At 30.9% G+C, this 24,127-nt stretch overlaps 2 protein-coding genes across 6 annotated transcripts; both read right to left on the bottom strand.

Annotated features, from left to right (window-relative positions):
- Window positions 1-302: 302 nt before the first annotated feature.
- LOC107886883 (transcription factor TCP21) lies at window positions 303-4,015 on the bottom strand. Of its 3 annotated transcripts, none has more exons than XM_016810980.2 (2): window positions 2,272-4,015; window positions 303-889 (listed from the first exon to the last, which is right to left on the bottom strand). In XM_016810980.2, the coding sequence occupies exon 1, from the start codon at window positions 3,605-3,607 to the stop codon at window positions 2,831-2,833; it is 777 nt and encodes a 258-aa protein (XP_016666469.2). In that variant the 5' UTR covers window positions 3,608-4,015; the 3' UTR covers window positions 303-889; window positions 2,272-2,830. The 3 variants fall into 3 exon arrangements, with proteins under 3 accessions (XP_016666469.2, XP_016666467.2, XP_016666468.2); XM_016810978.2 differs by lacking the exon at window positions 303-889 and adding an exon at window positions 1,161-1,730; XM_016810979.2 differs by lacking the exon at window positions 303-889 and adding an exon at window positions 1,161-1,726.
- Window positions 4,016-17,682: 13,667 nt separating this feature from the next.
- On the bottom strand, window positions 17,683-21,536 carry LOC107886885 (E3 ubiquitin-protein ligase RING1-like). Of its 3 annotated transcripts, none has more exons than XR_005918324.1 (3): window positions 20,344-21,536; window positions 19,437-20,134; window positions 17,683-17,901 (listed from the first exon to the last, which is right to left on the bottom strand). XR_005918324.1 is itself a non-coding variant. In XM_016810982.2 (2 exons), exon 1 carries the CDS (start codon window positions 21,342-21,344, stop codon window positions 20,349-20,351), a length of 996 nt encoding a protein of 331 aa, XP_016666471.1. In that variant the 5' UTR covers window positions 21,345-21,533; the 3' UTR covers window positions 17,683-17,901; window positions 20,344-20,348. The 3 variants fall into 3 exon arrangements, 1 of the variants encoding a protein (XP_016666471.1); XR_001680943.2 differs by having other exon boundaries at window positions 19,437-19,493; window positions 20,344-21,445; XM_016810982.2 differs by lacking the exon at window positions 19,437-20,134 and having other exon boundaries at window positions 20,344-21,533.
- Window positions 21,537-24,127: the final 2,591 nt, after the last annotated feature.

Genomic DNA, 24,127 nt, shown 5'->3' with positions numbered 1-24,127 from the left:
CTTAAACACCTTTTCTTTGCCCTCTAACCCATGACCCACTACCTTACTCTTAACTCGAACTCTGCCATAATCCCTCCCCCCCCCCCCCCCCAAAAAAAAAAACAAATGTCCAGCACTCACTGCCCCCTCTACTAATCTACCACTATTTTCCCACAAATAATTCCCCTCCCTTTTATCACCTAAATCGACACCCCTGCCCCTTCCCATTTAATTTCAGATCTGACAAAACTAGCCCTCAAAGCAGGACCAAATCGAAAAGAAAAACTGTTTTCATCCAAGTCCAATGGTGCCTTCTTACAGGATTTCGCAGTAGGTCCAAGCATTCCAGAGAAATAACAAAAGTCAGACAGTTTTTATACTTAATAGATGCCGAGGTACCCAGAAGCCATCCACCAAAGGTTTGTTTACTTCCATCTCCACTCGCACATGAAGGAAGCTCCTCCCAATTCCATCACAACCTTGTGGATCATCCACCTTTAAAACTTTCCCTAATTGCTCTCCAATGGGATATTATGAATTTGAATCCAGAACTGAATCCAAGAGAAGTCAATTTCAGAAATCACAAGATCCCCTTCCCACCTCTGTAACTGTAGCGGATTACCCATAATGGACCAAGGGCTCTCCTCAATAGCTCGTCGCATCATACGTTCAGAATTGAAAGAGATCGCCACCACATTACCCTCAACCTCTCTTATGCAGAGAATCTCATCCTTGGACCAAATCCCCCTTGCGATTTAGAATTTTCCTGCCAATAATTCTTCCAATCACCGTAAACCTTGTCATAAACAAAGTTATGTTCATCCCCCTCCTCCAATGGAATCTCCATGGACTTCAATCAGAAGAAAGAGGAGTACACAATGGTGTCAAGTACGGTTTCCAACCTTTTGATCTTCAATGAAGCCACACAAAAACAAATAAAGGCTCAAAACCTAGGTACTCAAATAGATCTAGACAATTAAAGAAACCCTAAAGAAGGGAAAAGATTCAGAGAGAAAAACATACCTTGTCAATTTTTCAAATTTCAAATCTGATTAATTGTGTTCAATTTATTTTCAAAAATAATAAAATAAAACTTGATTCAGTATCTCAATAATTCAAATTATTCCAATTTAAAATGAATTAGATAAGAATTGGAGTAATGTTATAAAAGCAAAGAAGAGTAAAGAACCAGCAGCACCTCCAATTAAAGAGCATAAACATGTAACACTTATCCTTAAATGCAACACAAAAAACGTAGAAATTTGGTATTAACCACCCAAATCTGAAATATGAGGCTCCCCATCATTTGGATGTGTTTTACTTCCAAATTAGCCCACCACACTGTAAAAGCTGTTCCAACTATAATGGGGGCATGCCCTTTAATGATAGGCAAATGGTGGGCCTATTTTTCTGTTGCAACCAAATTAATCTATTATTACAATTTAAGAAATTATACAAAGCTATGAAGCTTCAGCTTAATTACGAAGTTGAGTTTGATTCTCTTTCCCAGAAACTGCAATGCAGTCAGCATCTCCTTTAGGTCATAAAAAGATGGGTAAGCTTCAGGGATGGCCTCCATGAATGAAAAATGCATTACACATTTTCTCGTTAGGATAATTTCTTTCACCACTTTGTATTAACTTCATTTATCTTTCCAGATTTAGGTCGACAAGATCACTGCTGCTGCATGTGTTTCTCACCTCCCATCAGTTAATGTTTCAGTAACCATCCAGTTATTTTCAAGGACCTGTCTGTTGGAGAGTGGTAAAAATTTGTATGTTTTTTAAATAAAATTCAAAATTGAAGAAGAAAACAATGTTAGGTAAACTCCACTTAACTCTCTACTGATACTGCACATAATTATGTAGCAATAGAATAGCACTGCCACTGCAATAGTTAATGCTAACCAATTTTGAGGGACAAAGTCCGGGAAAATAGCTAGCTTTAAAATTCAATGAACTATCCATTTTTCAATTCATCATAAACAAAGAACACTATTAATGTTTCCAAAATTGTTTTCAAGATTCAAACATGAGTTCTCTTATTAAGAATGCAGCAATGCTTGTGGAAGAACACATAAATATCAAGTACATTAAATTAGTAGGTGAAGCAGAAGTTAAGAAGAGCATTCTAAAGAAATTGCAGAAGAAAAACAGATGGGGTATTATTATTCACACAACAGGCACCCAAAAACAATCCACTTACATAAAATATCACATTATTTGCACGCTGATAATTCTAAGAAATCGCTAAGAATGCAACTAAATTTTTTTTCCAAAACAGAGGTCTTACAGAGAGGAGACGGAGCCGGTTATCTTTCACACAGCAGTAATCCCGATCGACAACGAAAGCAGCTAAAAAGAGAGCCAGATCAACCCACGTCCTTAAGAACCAGCGTAATGTAGTGTTTGATGCTAAGCTATGCCGCATAGCAGCAAAGAAACTAGTAATTCTTAGACACCAATGGCAATAAGGGTTAATGCCCGGAAGCACAATCGATCCAACCCTATTTGGGTGTCATCATGAGCTCCACAATGGGGACAAACAACACAACCAATCCCCAAATTCAGCACTCGGCTCCCCTCTCCAATCTCAAAACCCTAAACAATTGCTCTAAAACCCTAATTAATCATCAAATAGAAGTGCTGCGGAAAAACCCTAATCTGAATCCATTCATCATCCATACTCCAAATTATCTGCCTCAAAACCCTAATTCCCTAACCCTAGGAATTCCAACTAGCAATCATCTTCCACATCCTCGCACACACAAAAAAGCAACAACCATACACAAATATTTATAGAATCTATATATACTCCCAACAACAAGAAGGGTAAAATGGTCCACCAAATCTTAACGCGGATCCTCGTCTCTTCGACCCGATCCTCCCGGAGCACCCGACAACGAGGCTAACAAGTTTAGGTGACCAGGAAGATAATTGCCGACCCTAGCCGCCGACGCTTCTCCCATCGCTTGCTGTTGTTGAACGAACAACGCAGCAGCAGCAGCGGGTTGCTGAGCAGCCGCCTGTACTACCATATCCGGCGGAGGCGGGGCCGCGAAGCTCCACAATTGACCAAAGTCTGGCCTTGCTGGAAGAGCCCAGAACCCACCCGGATGTGTCCCGTTCGGTCCCACAATGGAACCCACTCCTGGTCCAACAGTGAGCCCTCCGGAATCGTCCTTTCCGGCGTTATCGTCGTCGGACCGGACGCGTTTCCCAAGTATAAACGGGGTAGGACCCAAAAGAGGCTTATGATCCAAAGACGACGAAGAAGTGGTCGACGACAAAGAAGTAGAATTAGCTCCGCGGAGGGAAACCGACACGGTGGAAAAACTAGCAGGAGTCGTCCCTGTACCAGTGGCGGCTATAATAGAAGGCTCAGCCTGACGCAACAGCCACTCGATAGTCTGACCATCGGATTTATGACCCAATTCGCGGGTCAACTGGAAAACACGAGCAGCGCAAATGATGGGCATCCTGATCCTTCTCCCACGACCATCAACTTTGCTGTGACGGTCTTTGGTGGGAGGCTTTTTAACTGCGAGTGAACCATTGGCTGCCGGCGCCTGATGTCTCGGTGGGTCCATTAACGATCCGTTAGTAGCAGCAGTCTCTGAATTGGACATCGTGGGGGCCGGAGTAGGACTACCACACTCTTACCCTTTATGTAGTTTAGCTTTAGCTTTCGCGTCAAAGACTATAAAAGCTTTGTCTAGCTGTTTTGGGGTAATTGCTGGAGAAGGTTAATGGACACAACCCACAAAAAATCTAGAAAGAAAAGGAAATGGAATTAGAATTTCTTTCACAAACAAAGATGGTGTGTGTCCGTGAGAGAGAGAGAGAGAGGGAAGAGAATGGTGATGATTGAGAGGCAGATGCTGGTGGAGAGAAGAGGGAGGGCACATGGGTGGTGGGTCCCACTGTACATATCCCCCCCACAGCTCATACCCTCCTCCCTCCGCCTTTCTTTTCCCCGCGATTTCTCTGTTTTTATTCCACGCGCCTCCTCCTCCCAATTTTTCACTTCATTTTTGTTTTTGAGATAAAAGCGATATTTAGAAAATTTTTGGATCCTGTTAAATTTGAGAATTTTTTTTTTTTAAATTTGGTTATGGGTAAATTTAAAAAAAATTTTAAGAGAGATTAGAATGATATATTTTTAATATATAAATTTATAATTTCACTATATATTAATTTATGATTGTATTATTTGTAAAATAAATTAATTTTTTTTTCATTTAGAAGACAAAATGTAATTTTATGACATGTAAATTTATAATTTAATAATTTATAAAAAAAAGTTAGAAATGCAATTTTTTATTAGAAAGCTAGGACTCATATAACACTATTATTGTACTATGTCTTTACCAAAAATATACTTTTTTATATAAAAAAAATTAGGGGACTAAAATTGAGAAAAAATTTTCAAATTTGAGAGACTAATGTGGAAATAAAGGTTTATGCACAAAATGGAAAAAAAATTAAAGATTAAATATTGTATTAATTTCAAAATCTGGATTTTTTTAATACATTGTCTAAATTACTCATGCTTGTCTAGCCAAAAGAATCCTTAAACAGAATTGAGCTTACGTTTGCTAAAATTTCATCTTTTTACTTTACATAAAATTTTTAAAAATTAATGAATTATAATCCTGTTAAACCCTCCTCCCAGTTGCGTTTGTCTCTATTTTCTTTGTTTTGGTAAGTAGGACAAATTGAAGTAAAAATTAAAATTTTAATTTTCGTGAAAGAATGAATTTTGTTTTTATTTAATTTATCAAAAAAGGGACCGTCCTTTGAGTAGATGGAAGGTTCCAGGTACGTTCAGTAATTTCATTATTATCCATTTCTCACTGTTTATTAATAGTTCCCCCCTCATATTTAATGATTCTTTGCAAATAAGGCTTTTAGCTTAATATTAAATTTAATATTATCTGAATTTTATTACATTTTACGATGCGTAAATTATATATGAATTCTTATTATATGTAAATTGTGTCTAAATTTATTTTTATTTAAGTTGCGATATGTTTTATGTCTCGTTTGGTTACTAGTGTAATAATATGAGAAAAAAAGTTTATTACATATATATTGCAATAGTTAGATATAAAATAAAGAATAGTTAGTGCAAATTTAAATTTAAAATTAGAAAAATAAGTAATGCTCTTGTAAAAAATAAGCGAAAATGAGTAATAATTTGTGTAGGTTGGATTCAACTTTACTTAAGTCAATTCACCGTAAAACATGGAAATTAAATTTTGCTTAAATTTGTTTATATTTATAGATGACTAACTCAAGCTGATTTAAGTCACTCGTATCATTTTTTTATTTAATATTTAGTAATTATATATTTTTATTACCATTACATATATTTGTTATTAAAATTCTTAGCATAAAGAACTTAACATTTTTTTAGGTTAATTTTTGTTGTTAACCTTTGTAATTTTTGAATTGGTCAATTTAAGTCATTATACTTTTAAATTTTGAAATTTTAATTTTGACTCAAATAACAGCTGTTAAATTTATTAGGTCAAGGAAAATTCTACAATATGCTCAAAGCGTATACCAAAATTTCTAACAAAAGTATTGGTATAGTGTTAGAAATTTTAGTAAACATAGAAAAAATTTGGTACGTTTTCCGAGTGTGCCATAGAACCGTCTACTAAATTCAATTATTAGTCTTGTATAATGTGTATAGTTGTAAATTTAGTCTATATTCTTCAATTAACCATTCTAAGTCAATATAGTTTCCAAAATTTGAAATTTCATTCTTGATGCTAATGACTATCATTAATCCATTAATGATATCTTTAGTGAGTAATATATATAATAAGTTGGAATGGCATTACACATATGATAATATTACTATATCAGATTTTAGAAGTATCAAAACTTAAAGAATTTAACAATTATCGTTTTGTGAAGATTCAAATTTTAAATTTAAAAAGTACAAGAACCAAAATGATCCAATTAAAGTACAATAATTAAATTCACAACATTCACAAAGTACAGGGACTAATAGTAGAATTTAACCTATTTTTAATATTTCCATTACAATATTGTATATTTAACTTAATATCATATTAACTTATATAGAGCAATGGTTGAAACTCCAGTCAAACGGCTCTGTGACTCGATTCTCTAACGGCTCAACCCTAATATTGTATAAAAAATAATAATAAATTAGTATTGGTAAAATTACACTTTAATTTTTAAAAATGATAAAAAAATTAATTTAATATTTTAAAAATTATAAACATATAAACTATTAAAATGATAAATTTATATTTTTACTAAAAGTCGACTTTTATTAAAAAAAAATAATTCCGCCTGTGATTATAGATGTGGTTGTTTTAGAGTGCAGTGACACACCTTCCCCATTGTGGCCTGTGGGAAATAAAGAAAAGCAACAATCATAAGTTGGTTGCGGGGTTGATGTACTTTAACACGACCAATCCAATTATTAAACAAAATCCCAAATTTCATTAATTTGATTGATTAGATCCAAAATTCCATGGTTTTATTACAACATAAATACCAACATTATCCCTCAATTCCCAACTAATCATTATTATGCCACATCTTATTTTAGAATCCTCCTTTTTTTATTTTAATAACATCACCTTTTTCCCAAAACCATGCACATTATTAGTTGTCATGCTTAATTATTTCACCACTTTTTTTTAATTTTAAAATTTTGTATGAAGGAAATTTAAATCAACTATGTAAACCATCAATCAGTTTTAAATGATATTATTGCATTGTAACTCTCATAAAAATATATAATTAAAATTTAATCTGATTTTTAATACAGGGCTTTAGTAGCACTTTAAAAAAATTTAACCATTTGCCAATTCATATAAAGATTAATTTAGTTTCTTTATTTAAAAAAATAAATATTTTTTTTATTTTTAATTAAAAAATTAATTTAGTTATTAGCATTGTTAATATTTTCGGACAAAAATTTTCAACCTAACATATTTATTTTTCATTAATCATTTGCCATGTCATATAAAGATAGTTTAATCAACTTGTGATATTAACAGTTATTGAATAAAAATACTAATGATTTCAATCATTGGATTAAGATTTTAAACTTAAAATGATAATATAATTTATTTTTAAATTTTTTAAATATAAGGACAAATCTCAAACTTTATCAAAATATAAGGACTCACAACATATTAGCCATTTTCTTTATACTATTATGCTTGTCTTTATGACAATATTTTCATTTTTTATGTTCTCTTAATGAAAAATATTTTTTCAGTTCAAAATTTTATTTCATGCTTTTAAAAAAAATAAAAATTAAACACTTCAATTTTTTTTTTGAAAATTCAAAAATTTGAATATCCAATCAAGAACGGGCTATCAACAAGGGCATCCGACACCCTGATCTGGACATTTGCATGCCATCTGATTAAAGGATCTTTTTAGGCTTAAATGATAAAATTTCTAATGTTAGTATTTTTTTATTATTAATGCAGTATTTAAACTACCTTTTTGTTATTTTTTTATTTTTTAAGTTAATACATTCATCATTTAATCGTTAGTTAGTTCAACCACGCTACAACATGTTGCATAAACGATAACATAATCACCGTTTGTTGATTGGATATTGACTAGAGTTAATTGTTCGTTGACTGACTTTGCTTGGTTAATTTAACTCAACTTTTAATTTAAATATTTTTTAATTTAAATTATAATTATTTATATTCCATATAATTAATTTATATATATTTTTAATATTTAAATATTTTTGAATTTATATATAAATAAATTCATGGCATTGCTTATGTGTTATTTTGCTACATGACTGCGTTTATAAATTTTGTTTGGATGATTTAAGTAATAGAAATATAATTTAAGTATCACTTTAAATAAAAAAAATTAAAATCAAAAGATGAAAGATATCAACATTTATAAGTGTATTATTAATATAAAATTAGAAGGCTATCAGCTATCTTCTTCTTTAACTAAAATCTTGAATGTGAGTATGACGGTAAAAATATTACGGAGGTCCTTGTATTATAAATTAAATTGTATGTTATTCTATAAAATTAATTCATGTACATTATATTTGTAATAGTCTAAATTTTTAGCGGTGTCAGAACAGTGATTCTAGATCACTAAATCCAATAAATGAGTAGAAATATTATTAATTTAGTGAATATAAGTTAAATGTGAAGTTAGGAAAATTTTTGAAATAGCGAATAGTGTACTAGAAATAAATAGTAAAAAAATTAGAATCGGAAACGAGGTATCGAGACTTTGAAAAATTTAAACCGAGTCATAAATATTTTTATAAATATTTATGGAGTGTTAATAAGTTAGTATTAAATTTTTGTCAAGAAATTTTAAAGTTCTGATAGTTAATTGAATAAAAAGGACTAAATTATAACAAATGTAAAATTATGGGAAATGATTAAATAGCTTAAATGATAAAAGAAAGAGGGTTTAAAAGGAAAATAGACCCAAGGTCTACTTGGGCTGAACGGCAAGGGGCATGAAATCAGCAGGAAAATTGATGAATTAAGGGCAAAATTGGAATATTGCAAAATTTACTTAATAAAACTAGGACTAAAGTGGAATTATCTAGATTTCTCTTTATTTTTCTGCATTATCATCAGTAAAAACACCATATAAGGGTTTTCTTAAGCTGGTTTTTTATATATTTACAGAAACCAAGTTCAATTCTTGATTATTTCTTGAAATTTTTGTGTTTTTGTGACTTTTACAATTAGATCCACTTGTTGAATTCATTAGTTTTTTATTCTATGAAAGAAATTGAAAGTTTCTATGAATATGTGCTGGAAGTATATGATGATTTAGCATGGAATTAGAGCTTTAAATTGTTTATATGCTGATTTTATTGAAAGAATTGAATAGAAAGTGAATGTTTGGGACCTAATGGTGAAAGAGTTTGAAGTTAGGGTTTTATGTGGAAATTTTGAATTTAAATAGTTGTGAAATAACTTATAATGTCTAGGTAAAGTATTAATTGAGCAAAATTAGTTTAATTGAGGGGTTAGTTGAGTAAGGACTGAATTGTATGAACTGAGAAATTTCGGGCAAAATGGAAATCAACATTTTTCACTAAAACAGTTTTGGACAGCAACAATAGTCTAACTTTGAAAAATCACCAAAATTTTTAGAAATTGAATTAGAGGATGAATAAAATATAAAAATAAATCTTATTGAGTCTAGTTTCTTATAGAAGAAATGGTGAAAGCAATAGAATTGTAAATCATGAGATATAATAAATTTAGTGAGACAAGGTCAGAATAATTCTGGGTTCCCCTATTCTGACTTTGTAAAATCATCAAAAATTGGATAAAAATAATTAGGAGCTTAAATTTACATGTTTAAAATTCTAGATGAGTCTATTTTCAAGATAAACAAATGGGAACATCATACGTATTCTGTACAAGGAGATAATCAATTTTTAGTTAAGAGGGGTCGGAACTGTCAGACACCAGAACAGGGGTGACTTTAAAGAATAAACTGTACGTATTGGCTAAACCAAAAATTATGAAAATTTTATGATAAGAAGATATATGAGTCTAATTTCAGGAAAAATTATCGGATCCTAATTTAAAGTTCTGTAGCTCAAGATAAAAATAATTTAGTGACTATGATACGGATGGACAGCATTGAATATACATAGGTAAATAGTGAAATTGCAGATAATGTTACTTATAAGCGGGTTATAAACACTAAGGATGTGAAATAGAATGAATGTGAAGTCAATACTGATAAGTGAAAAATTTTATATTATAGATCAAGAAATCGAGGATAAACGAGGAAAAGAAAAAATTTCGGAATAGTTCCAGAAATCTTTACAACTACTGCAAATTGTTCCGGGTAACTTCGCACGGTTAAATTATTAAATTTCAATTTTATTTTATGAATGGTGATTAATATTTATTTATGTTAATTGTTGAAAATAAGTAAATTATGTACAAAAATTACGAAATTGAACTGAGTATTTCGGAGGAACGGAACGCAGGAAATGAGTACGATTGTTCAGTGAAAAAGATGAATTGACGGTAAATTACTCAAGTAAATCGAGATTCAGCATTTGTTGCGAATTCTCGTGTTTGCTTTCTCTTTAGCTCTTACGAGCTTCCGTTAACTCATATGAGTTTCAGTTAATCCTTTTGGGGTTTCAGTTCAGCTCTGATGAACTTCAGTTAGCCTTCGGGCTTCCGTTTAGCACTTGTGTGCTTCAGTTAGCCAGTTAGCCTTTGGGCTTCCGTTTAGCACTTATGTGCTTCAGCTAGACTTCGGGCTTCAGATCACGATGTACTCAAATCCATAAGTCGTTCCTTAAATGGACAAGTTGGTAAGTCGTAAATGTAACGTGTGGAAAAAGAAATGTAAGTAATGTTATCATTATTATTATTGAGCTCAATTAAGTAATTTTTTTTTTAAAATGAGATTATGACTTACAGGATGAAAGTAACTTATTTGAAATGTCCATATGATTTGAATTTTGGAAAACTAATATTTGGTAAGATTTATGGTTAAAGCCGACGAACTTACTAAGTTATAGTCAGCTTACTTGTAATGTTTATTGCTCTTTGTAGATTAACGGGAGGGTCAGAGGATCGGATCATCACGCTCAAGTCACACAATCTCGATTTTCCAGTAGATTTTGTTATAAATACTTTAAATGGTTTATATGGCATGTATAGGAGCTTATATGACTATGTTTTGTATATTAGTTAAGTTAATATAAGTTGATATATGATATGAATGGAAATTAACTAAGATGTTTAAATGCTACTTGAAAGTATGAATGGATATAATGTTAGATAAAATAAGGATTAGTGATATTGTTATGAAACGAATGAGATTTGGATGAAGATTGTATTTGTTGAGTTGTTGTTGTGTTGAATTGGTTGCAAATTTGAAATTGCAGGGAAGGTCAGATGTTTTTAAAGGGGTTATATTGAATTTTTTTTAAAAAATAATTATTATTATATTACTAAAAATTTCTGGAGTACTTGAATAAGTCTCTATTCATTTATAATCGTGATTTAGGCCTCGAGGGTTCATAAAAGAGACTTAATGATTTAATTTTAATATATTTGTTGTTTATTCATGAATTGTTTGTAAATTAACCAATATGTTCGGTAACGCCTCGTAACCCTATTCCGGCGACGGTTTGGGATTAGGGGGTGTTACAATATTAAAGAGAAAACTAGCCATTTCTGTTAAAAATTTCATAAATTTTAATTGTTAAAAACTGGTATGACTGACGAAATAACCAAACAGTTGTATGTGGCGTGCCACGTGTACCTCATACTGACGTACAAAAACAAAATTTTAATAGTAGAAATTGATGAAATTTTTATCAAACGAACCAATTTACTCTTTAATCTAACGTACAATGATTAATTTGTCCATTTTTTTAGTAGATTGAGCAAAATGCAATATAACTACTGGTCTTCCATGGTACTTTTATTGAGTATGACATATTCCAAGACTTAATTCAAGCTTGTGGGTAAAGTTTTAGTGGTGTTGGTAAAGATTGAAGTCCTAAACTTTAAGTGTTTAGGTTTAAGTCCCATGTGTAAATATTATGTGAGTTTTTCTCAAATTATCTTGGATTTAAGTTTTATCATGCGTAGACCCTATCCAAATTTATTCTAGTTTAAGCTTAAATATAAACTTATTTTCAATTTGTTGTGTTTTGTAATGAGTTAATTATGGTTCTAGTTTATCGAACATTTCGTCTAGATTCTAACATATTTTGATTTTTAATCCGTTGTAGTTTTTGTTAAGTTAATTATAATTCTAATTAACGAATGTGTTATTTATGATTTGGATTATACTTATAATTATGATTGTAACTCTTTTAAAAAAAAACTAAATTCAAACCTAAACTCCATTTCTTTTTCGTTCATCCATCTTTTACATAAATTACAGAAATTCTTAAAAATTACATTTTAATTACTAAAATTGGACTAAAAACATCCTATCATCATCATAAAGCATGATCAAAATATACCAAACCACCAAATGAACAATTCAATGTTTAAACATTTTTATGTCAAACTAGTATTTCCGTTTCTATCATTTGAAAGACGAACTTTGATTCTGACAATGTTATACCAAATCATACCGCAAGCCAAGTTTCAAGTTATAGTTTTCAGCCTTTAGAAGGTACACTTGACACATTGCCAAAGTTGCACACTGCTATGACTTTCGGTTTATGACCTAGAATTAATCAATCCCTATACACTTTTGTTGATACAAAAAAATCAATAAAGCAGGAGATAAAAAGAAAAAAATAGTGAGTTTGAAAGCAATTCTCCGTCGTAACACAAAGAATCATAAATAGAGGAGGTGAGAAGGAGAAGTGAGGGAAAGGTTCCATGGTGAGAAAGGGGGGTAAGATATGTTCTTTGATGATTGAAAAGTAGAAGAGAAGAAAATCTCAAAAGACCCCTCTTTGTATACAGAAGATTTCAGCGAAATTTATATTGTGTTCAAATGAAATTATCTAATTTATTCTCGTTATCTTTATTATTTTCTCACATGTATTTTTTTTTTTAAAAAAAAAAGCAAAATGGTGGAGGGATTGATTGAGACATACTCACAAATAATGAATAAGAAAATTTTAAATTAATCCAACAAAAACTAATTTGTTGGGGACCCATTTTTTAATCCTTGAAATTTAAGCACACCTTTTCTTTTTGTCATTTTTTCTTCAGAAAATTAACACCACCAATTTAGCAAGCAATGATTTCTTAGAATGCCAAGTCAAGTTACATGGGCCTTATGTGGGCCTCACTAAATAAAAAGTAGTAAAAAAACTTTTCAATTAAAGAATCTTCTTTAGCTATTTTTTATGATTTCCATGAACAAGTTTTAAAAGTGATCATATATCTTTTTCTATTTTTAAATTATTTTTAATTATATCTCAAAATGTATTTCTCGATACATTAACTTGATAACATTTTATTTTTAAAATGACTGGGGACTCCATTTTAGATTAAATTTTTATGCAAAATAAAAAAAAGATTTCCATCAATTGGTCCTCCATGTAACGCGTTTTCCACGACATGAACAAATCATAATAGAATATAATAATATTTGATTAGCACACGAGGGGCATTTTATATTCCGTATCTAAATTAATTATGTTGAATATGGAAATTAAATATATTTCTTCATAGATTCTTTTACGGTAAAGTTTTCATGAATTTAACGAAATTAGAATTAATTTGAAAAAATTATTTAATTGAAAAATTAATTTATCTAAATTAATTAATATTTATTTTAGGAAAAAAAACCTATATTGAGTTGGTTTAAAACATAAAATGTTGAGTTTAAAGTTTAGGAAGTATATATAATTGAAGTCAAAACAGGAGAGGCCCAAAAGCTTTCATCATCCATTCTACTTACACAGTAGAATATTGTTTTTTATTAAATAAATATTATTTTTGGTTTACTAATTTATCTAAGATTCTCGTATTTCTCTTTAAAATATATGGCACTAGTATAGCTATTTACACAATAGTTCACATAAGTTTTCAATATTATTATTCTGCCAAAAAATAATAAGAATTTATTTTCTAAGTACAAATTTTAATTTTTTTGGGAATAACAATTTTTTCGGTTTCTATTGAGAGAGAATTACTTTCCTACTAAAAGTAATAAATCATTTTTATTTGTGTTTGGCTTGTGATTGTTTGAGCCCACACTCGAAGCAATTCGTGGTATGAGAATAGTAGAGAAGGTCATCCCGTTGAAAGTCAGGAACGTCTAGGATCTATCTCACTCGAAGCACTGGTACTTTTCGAAAAGAAATTATTACTAAAAATATTACAAACCGACTCGGTCTTCAAAATTTTAATTTTGCTATGATAGAAAATCGTTTTCTAAATCAGTTTTTTTCAACAATTGGTATCAGAGTCAGATTGTTATATTTATAGTATAAATCGATACTGAATTTTATCTCTTATTTATGTTTGATTAATTTTTGATAACATGTGACATTCTTGTAGATGTATACATGTTTTAGGTTATGTATGTGAATGATGTATGTTATTATTTTATTATATATTTATGATAAATAAATTTTGCCAATGTCGTGACTTCTAAAATTTAAACTAGTTGTAAATTCAAGTTTTATAAAATTTTTGGGATATATAATTAAATCGTGGATTATCATCTTCAAGTAGATTTTTTTTAAAAAAAATCATGTGAGCTAAAAATGAACTTAAGTTTTTTATGTAGTTAAATTTTTCAACAAATCCTAGAAAATCGAAAAATTAAATTTGTATAATTTAACTCTTAGAAATTATGAATTTCGAAAATAATTAATTAAATTTGTATAATTTTATTAAATCTTTCCATTGAATAAATTATTTAAATTTGTTCACATACAATTAATTTAAAGGGAAGGATCTATTTACACCGGTGTAAAACTTAAGTGGTTTTACATAATTTTATAACTTTTTATATTATTAATATTTTAACAATTTAACCATCATATTTCCAAACATATTTGTACTTGTCATACATGTAAATTTTTGAATCTATTCAAAATTTCTATCATATCGATCTAAAATATTGTTTATATTAATATATATTTAACGGTTGAAAGTTTTTTACATAAAATGAATGGTTAGAAATTTTCAATTTATGACAAACTTGATGTGCATAATCGACGTGAATGAAGCATGAAATATAACGATTGAATTGTTAAAATATTAATATTATAAAAAGCTACGAAAAATGTAAAATCACTTAAGTTTTTCACCGGTGCAAGTGCATACCTCTCTTTAATTTAATAATTGTTACAAATAATCTATAAATCTCCAAAATCTAATTCATAATCACTATGATAGAAGATTTTACTTTTTTTTTCTTTTGTTTTTATTATCGTTTTAAAAAAAATCATCAAGAAAATCAATTCTACTTTTTAACACCTAGAAATAATAGAAAACGTGCATTTTTTTTATTTACTATTTTTTTCAATTACGCAAATAAAAGTTTTTTTTTTTACTTTTAATTCACTAATCTACATTCTGTGTAATATATATTTTTAATTCTTAAAAGAGTCTTATGAAATAAATTAGGTCACATATTTTCATTTTTCAAAGGAATTTTATAAAATAAATAGGGTCAAATTGTACTATTTTATTATTATTTATTAATAAAAAGTTTTTGAATGTATTAAAATTTTTTATTGTATTTAATTTTATATATTAAATGCTTTGAAGGTGACTAACCTTTTTTTTAATTGAGTTTTAGCTTGATTGGCATATACATTATTATTAATGCAGAAAGGTGTAGGCTTGAATGTACTAAAGCACATTATCCTCCTATTTATAGATTAATAAGTGACTATTGGTAGTTTTAAGTATTATCTCTAAAAGAACAAATAATACCATAATTTTTTTAATATTAGTACACTTTCATATATTTATATAAAATTATCTTTTAATTTTTATTTGGCCTTTCAATATAGCTTGATGATTTATTTGGCCTTTTAATTTAAAAAAAAATTATTTTAATTATCTATTTAATTTTTAGCATCTTTTAATCCCTACACTTGGCATCTACATAACAATCCATGTATATGCCACGTTAGCAATCGATTATTTTTTTAAAAAAAATCAAGAAATATTTGCTGATAATTTTATACTTTTTTTAATTTTTTTAATATTTAAAATTTTAAAATTAATTAATTGTTAATATGATGTTTATATGACAGTTCATGTGAATATTACATCAGCAAAATAGGCAGACATTAATTTTTCTATTTATTTTTGACCATTTTAATAAACAACAAAAGTTTACGAACTAAAAAAGATAAAAAAATTTAATAAAAAATTAAAATAAATTTATGATAAAATTAGAAAGTAAATAAATGATTATGCGAATATATATACATAATAATGATGATAATGGGGACATATAAAATAAGTGGTTGATGGAATAGGAAACATAGTTTAAGCCACAAAAATGAACATATTAAAAAGCTGGAGGAGCCCAGCTCCCACCTATTTTTGGATGCATTTATGAAAAGGACTAATGACATTTGGCAGCACATATCCATCATATCAGATATCATCTTGATTTCTTCTCCTATAAAATGAGAGATGCATGTCACATAGCAGATTGGATTATTATGCATATGTGAACACCAATCGCATGTTGACACCTACAACAATGGACTCAAAATCATTTGGCCACACCGTGTTGGGTGTGGTGTGTGGGGAAGGATATTCTCTCAAACAAAACCCTACACTATTATATTCTCTGGTTTTACCCTCTGAAATCATAGAAGACCCAAGGTAACTTTTCATTGGTTCTTCTATGTGTGCTTAGATAGCTCTAGGATTGTAGAAATAAGATAATGATATGAAAAACATGACTATATAAATTGTTTCGAAAAAAAATAATACCTACGTAATATACCTGCGGCATAAGTTCCACAGTCGGGGACCAAAGACATCATATAGCTCATTGGAGAATGTAAACAATAGCTAGTAAACACCATAAGCAGAGCCCATTTGCAAGGCTCGGTCTGGTGGCAGTGAGGCTGCTCCAAGTCTCCAATCCGACTTGGACTGGGACTATGTCTATGTTAATATAAATGTATTACAAAAGTTCTTGTAATATAAGTCAAATTACATTTTAATTTTTTTAGTAAATAAATAAATTAATTAATTTTTATACGTTAAAATAAAAAGTAAATTAATCGTTCTGTTAAAATTTTATTTATTTTTACTATTAAAAACTGATTTATATAAAATATACATCTAGTTATTCTATCAACTGGGCTAATTTTTAATAGTACAAAAGAGAGAATTTTTAACAAAAAAAAATTTATTCTTCGATCTAACTTATAAGGATTAATTTACTTAATTTTTTTTAATGTAAAAAAGACAATATATAATTTAACTTCTAGTATAAAAATCTCCATATTACTTTCACGCAATTGTTTTCTACCCCAAATTTTCATTAGTGTGAATATTATTAAAAAAAGAAAGGTCATACGACTCTAAAAACAAGAAAAACCAAGAGCCCTGAGCTAAACACGTCAAAGAAATTCGATATGCACCTGCTAACCAAAAGCTAGGTTATACCAAATGAGAAGGGACTAAGGAGATCTGCCGACGGCGAGGTTTTTGTGATATCAAAGCCAACACGATATGTCATCAACCTTCAAATTGAAGATCCCAACATGGGGCTTTGAGTCTCACAACAGACCAAGCAAACCTGAAAATTCATCACAGGGTGTAAATTATACAAAGGAAGAAAAACAATCACATCCAAGGAAGAGGTGAAGTGCCCCAATAAGATCTTTCCATTGAGGAAGAGTCTGAGAACCAACATAAAAGGCGGTAAGAACTCTGGTGATGAAGAAGGAAAGAAAGGAAGGGAAAATGGAGAAGATAGGGGTGGAAGGAAGGGGAAAAGGAGAAATGAGAGGAAACAAGATACACTTTACTCCCTATTTGAAACAACAGTCACATCACACCATATCTATCACATGGTCATTTACTTTTCCTTTTTTGGAAGGTCCATAAAAAGATCGTATTCTTGAGAACATCATAGCTAAGTAAACTGAACTTCTATGACATTTCTTCATTGATTCTACTTACTGATCTCTTCCAAGACAGAACAGCATAGAGTTGGGATGAAAGAGGATTGGGCAGGGACCAAAGAATGTATGAAAAGAGTAAAAGTAAGCTGTCACTGATAAACAAAGCTGTGAAAAACTTCAGATAAATGTACATATAATGCTGAATACAAGACAAGAACTTTCTTAAACATAACCCATACTGATCTTAATTCTCCATGTTTATACAAAACTCTGCTTCCCAACTTTGAAAGAGGTTTCTTATCATCATGTGCCCATGAAATAAATGCTGATGTTTTGCTGGATTTCAAGCTGCCAAATACCACATTCAAGTTAGGATGTCATTTTGCAAATATGACTCGTATAAAGTATGTTCAAATTGTCTATGAAAATGCAGGCAGCTATGTATAACTCAGAACCACAAATATCGAATGAAAATACTACTGCACCATGCAAGTAACTGCCACCATAAGAAGGTATCTCAGATTTTGTGTGTATATATCAGAATATACTTAATGACAAAACATTAGCATCAACCTCATCTTTCCACTTCCCATTTCAGAGCAAAATCATGTATCCAAAAAAGTGCAGACCTTGATAATTAACATTATGTCTCTTGAGCTGAATAAAATTGCTTATTAAGGTTCATACTCCTTACAAGGTTGCGATTAACTTGGAGGTTGAAGGATGCTTCTTTATGTCAGCTTATAAAGCAAACATGGGATCAAAAAATTCAACTCAGGCATATTGTATTTCAGATGTCCTCTTATTGCATCTCAACAGGACTTAAGAATCAGTCATATAGATGTTGGCCAGTATGTAATGCAAGGAAGACGAACATTACAAAAACTGACCAATCAAAAGCTAAAATATAACATCTCAGCCAGATAACTAAATAAAATATAAACAGCTTAAGACCCCAGCAACTAGGAGGTTCTTCAGAAAGCTCAACAATGAAACAAAATTAAGACAGAAATATTATAGAACACATAACACCAGCTAGAAGTTACATAACATCAGAACTTTCCTTGAGTCTCTTCTTCCACTGAATATGATGTTACTGCCAGAAGGTTATACACTGGAAGTATAGAGCTTATATTTCTACTTTATTCCACACATTCACTACCATCCCGTTTATCTCACTTCTTTACATGTTTCGTTTACCCAGTAACAACTACCCCCCCAAAAAAAAAAAAAAATCAAACTTCTATTCTTGCGTTGGAGAAACACCTCAGTGATTACTAGAATTCCAGAAGGATATCAGAAGGCCCTATATATTTCTATAAACACATCTAACTTCAGCTACTTCATCTTTCAAGACTTCTATTTTTTACCTTCACTATGCTCAAAGAATTATCACATTACATGCAAAAGTTCACCTTGTTACTCAATATTTATAGAATATTAGTTCCAACAAACTTAATCCTGCATAATAGACCACCAAAATTTTGACAGCTAATATCCATTGAATTCTTTGAAAAATATACCAACTAGAAGCATATAGAAATTTGAAAAAAGAAAAAAGGTCACAAAATATTATATCATAACTACACAGTTGTGGAACATTAAGTTCATAAAACAAACAACTCATTAATAACCTACAAAACCAGTACACCCATAATCCATATAAAGAACAATAGAACTAAGTCACCAAACAGAAAGAAGCATCCTTGACACAATAGAAAAAGCTATTAGTAAACATAAGACAGAATCCAGCTTGTGCAAGAGACGTTAAAATACACATACATGTCCTCTATTATTATAGTAATTTTACAATCTTCACGTTGACAGAAAATCTAAATTTAGTTATTTGAAAGAGCATAAAAAGAAATCTTGTGATGCCTAACCAAGGTCAGATATCTTCTCCTTTCCATCTAGTCCTTGTCAAGATAGGGATAAAATGTCTAGAAGAAAAAGAAAATAGGAGTTAATATGCGAAGTTACAATTTGGTTATCTAAAAGAACATAGCAAGGAATGATTTTTGTTGCTTAAGTTCAGACTTCAGATTTATCCTGTCCTTTCAAAATTTTAAGATAAGAATTAAATGTATGATGAACACACACACACAAAAAAAAAGTATGCCTTAATCTATACCTTCACAATTACAGAAACTGCACCACTATAATAGATAATGACAGCAGTGCTTCTCAGATTTTTTTTAGCTCTAGCCCAGCAACTCTAAATAGTGATATTTTAAAAATATTAATAAAATAAAGATGGATTGGAAGGCATCATAGTTTCCATTACATCAACAACAAAACGCAAGGAAAGAATTTGAAAAGCCTTGCAGGCATAATTGACACAGTTAGGGACTTCCAAGAAAAGAATGCATATAGTTGATTATTTCGACTAATAATGTCCTATCATATTCACAAATATTACATGAACAATTGGCCAAATGCTACCAGGTTCAAAGACTAAAAGATCATAATCACAATTCACACATTCAGAGATTCGATATTTGTTGTCATGCCTAGCAAGCATTCTCAGTTTCTTCTCCACATTCCTGTATGATTTTGCCATACCCAACAATGTACCAAAGGCCTGTAACCAAAAATACCCAAAACTCAGACGACCAGCTTCACCATATTAGATGGTAAACTCATTTGATCACCACTGAACAACACACATGATACATAAGAAATTGAACTATAATTCAAATTCTCAACAGCCCTAAATTGATTGCCAACACTTAGAGAACACAAGAAAAAGGGTTATCATGATAATCAGTAATGAGTGACCATAATACTCACGATCATCAATCCAAATCTTCTTGTCTGGTCTCCGCATTATCAGCTGATCCTGAGCCAGACGCTCGAGCTTGAAATGGCCAAGGCAGCGATATCCTAAAACTCCTCTCCGCCGTCTGATTATCCCCTGCAGACCTCTGCCCACTCCCACCAGTATCAGCACCATCGTTACCTCCATTAGTCCCCTGTGCCCCACGAACCCTCCTCTCATAATCAGGGTCATCCGTAGGCAACTCGTGACGGCACACAGGGCACGAATTATGAAGCTCCAGCCACGGCAATATGCAATCCTTATGATAAAGATGCCTGCAGGGCATCCGCTTCGCTTGAATCCCTTCCTCGAAATCATCCATGCAAACTGCGCACTGGTTGGACTTTGAACTCAAGTGATCCTTTGTTATCTTCACCGACGGTAGCGAATCGATGACCGACTTCGATGCTGGTGGGGTCCCGTACCGGTTCGGATCATTTTCGGCTAGCTGTTGGATCAATTGCTCGAGCCCTGGGCCGATGAAATAATCCCCGAGGTTTGCCGGAAGCCGAAAGCCTGACTCGGATGGGCTGTTCTGGATCACAAACTCGATTTGCGCCCCGCTTGAACGAAGATCGCTGAGATGATTCCGAATGAAGGTAAACGGATCGAAAGCGAACGGGTCAGCTCGAGTTGTCACGGTCGACTCGAATAAGCCTGTGCTCTCAAGGTCAACATAAGCAGGAGATGGTGAAGAATTCATAGCCGTAAGGAGGGGGAGGATGGAAGAGAACGGATCTGATAACGACGAGGAGGAGTGGGAGACTGGATTCGGGTTACGGAAGTTGGAAGCTTGATTAGGGATAGGGTTTTCGTATTCTTCGAGGAAGCCACCTTGGCATATGGGACAAGAGGGATCGGAGGACGCTATAGTGACGGTGACAGTACGGTTACATTGGTAGCAGAAGAAAGGTTTATTGGTAACGAGGGAGTTAGCGCCGGCGCCGCCGTTGACGTTCCCGTCGGACGACATGTTTCAGGTCAGGGATGGTTTCAACAGGACGGGAGATACAGAGAGAAATGAAATTTGATTTGAGGCTTTTTGGTTGTTTAAAAAATAATAATATTTATATATTACTGAGAATCTGCGACGGTTGCTGAATATTTCAATTTTGGAGGCTTCTAGAAGGTATACCGACTTGTTAGCCAATATTTCTACCCACTTCAGTTACCTGAGTTGCTACTTGAATCTCATTTTATTGTAAGAAAATTAAAAATTAAAAATTTGATTTTAAAAAATTTCAACCTAAAAAAAATATATAATTTAGAAAATCTAAATCCCACATAACTCAGAAATTTTTAAATTTTAAAAATAATTATCATCTTAAAGAATTATATATTAAATTTTAATATGAGAATTTTAATTTGGTATAATTATACACATAAAATTTATTTTAAATATTAAATTTTAATTTAATTTATTTGTGTACGTTTTGAAAAATAAATAAATTTAATTATTTTTATTTTAGATTGAAGATAAAGTATAGTTATATGATTTATCTCTTTAATTTTTTTTCATGAATATAAAAATGTTTGCTTATATTATTTTTTTTAGCATTTTGCTTATATTATCTTGGCCTTGGATTATGCAGCCTATATAGACTGTTGATTATAAACTCCTTTTTTTCCAAAAATCCTTTTAGACATGCAGATTTTATATCTAGTTGTTGTATTTTCCACTTCAATTGAACCGCCAATGAAGTGAGCAAATGATTTGTTTCAATATGAGCAAAAAGGTGCAAAGACTCATCATAATCAATCCCATGCTTTTGCTTGTAGCATTTAGCAACAAATCTTGCTTTGTATCTCTCCAATTCTTCATTTCTATTATTCTTTTTCTTGAAAATCCACTATAACTCCAATAACTTCATGGCCTTTTAGAAGTACTAATGACTACTAGATTTAGTTTCTCATCTATGGCTAATCACCATCTTTTATCATTCGTAACTTTATTGAAGTTCAGTGGATCACTATCTAAATAAGCAAAAAATTCATTAATGGCTTCAATAGCATCATACACATAATAGATAATGTGAATTCGTTGAATTTGTTATCCAAATTTCGTTCAATTACAATTGGACTAACATACTAACAATTATAAAATAAGAGGACATCAAAGCTTGGTTATGTATTTTGGAAACTTTCTACGTTTATGATGCCTTACCTAGAAAGTAATCAACTATAAATCAATTTGTGCAAGATGTGATTCAAGTCTAACTTACCTACAAAATTGCAACCTCAATCCTATATACAATCTAAATCACTCTCCCACTAAGATTTTCCCCTAAAGCTTAGATGTAAATTGATCAACACGAACAATTTACTTACAATGAATATACACTAAAATAAGTTCGTAACCTGAATAGAATGTTGAGAAACATGTCCATATTGTAGTAAACATGTAATTGTTTTCTATCTATTTGAACGATGAATAAATAAATAAAGTGAATTTCACATTTCACTATTATGTCTTTTGTGTTTCTGTTTTTCATGTTTTGCATACATAGCAAAATTATGACAAACAAATATTAGCTCATTGATTGTCTAAGTTCAAACTGATGATAAGTGGCATTTTAAGAACGTTTACATTGCGAGAAATGCAACTTATATCAGTAGATAATCTAAACAAGTCCGTAATCCCGTAAAAGAATCAAAGTGAGCATTTGATTCAAATACTTAGAAGGATTATTATGTCGCCTATAATTCTAATTAGGGAGATGGCTAGTCTTGGTTATCAAAGCAATAAACTCTACGGGTAGAGACATAGATGTATTCATCGGAAGAATGATACATTTGACTGGACCCAAGATGAATTAATTTTGAATCCGTTTGTGAATTAATTCACTTGTGATATTTATTTTGTGATTTACCTAAATCTTGAGTTAATTACTGACCATGAGTATGTAACTCATGTGCTTTGATATAAGTAGAGCTTATACTTTAAAAATGATTGAGCCCATAGTCGGTATGTTTGGTACATGACTTATGTATGGCATGACTTTGCTAGCAACAACGAAATTCATAGCTTGATTAAAGAGTTAAGGATATCCTCTCATTGGCGTTGTGTAGATTGATAAATATGGAACGTGGCCATAGGTAGCTTATTCTCAAACAAGTAATTTATCACAGTCTTTTGTTGACAGTGATAATATTAATCATTAAGTATACACAATGGTGTCAATACGATAAAATATGATTATATTGAGTGAGCGAATTTAACTCAAAGGAATCAATGATATCATATAAGATAACACACACATAACGAGGTCATTGGACAAAACAGTTGGATGAATTACGAATTATCAGAACGATGCTTCTGGACATAATTGCAATTACAAGATCCTAATTATATATGTGCAATTGGTCCCTCCGCTAGCTCAACAAAAGCTTGATCGGATTGCATTTGAATCAAAAGAAAATTTTATGACTTTGGAAATAACTTAATTGAGTTAATTTATTCGATGTGAAATTAAATTAAGTGGTCGTGAGATTTGTTCAACTAGAAAACTTGATTAAAGAATTTTCTTGAAAAATTAATTTGAAAATTAATCTAAGTGATTTTTAGGAAAATTAATTTTCATCAAGTAAAATTAAATTAATCAAATTAATTAAAACTAATATGATAATTTTAAAATTTAATTTTCAAGTTAGACAATTGGCTCAATGGGTAATTGAACTTGAAATAAAAAATTGGGTCCAAGAACAAAAAATCGAGACCCGAAACTGGTCGAACTGGGCCGACGGTCCAATTGATGG

The sequence above is a fragment of the Gossypium hirsutum genome, chromosome A03 (genome assembly GCF_007990345.1).
Source record: "Gossypium hirsutum isolate 1008001.06 chromosome A03, Gossypium_hirsutum_v2.1, whole genome shotgun sequence".
Taxonomy (NCBI): domain Eukaryota; kingdom Viridiplantae; phylum Streptophyta; class Magnoliopsida; order Malvales; family Malvaceae; genus Gossypium; species Gossypium hirsutum.
The sequence above is the reverse complement of the archived record's forward strand: the minus strand, read 5'-3'. Positions and strand labels throughout refer to the sequence as shown.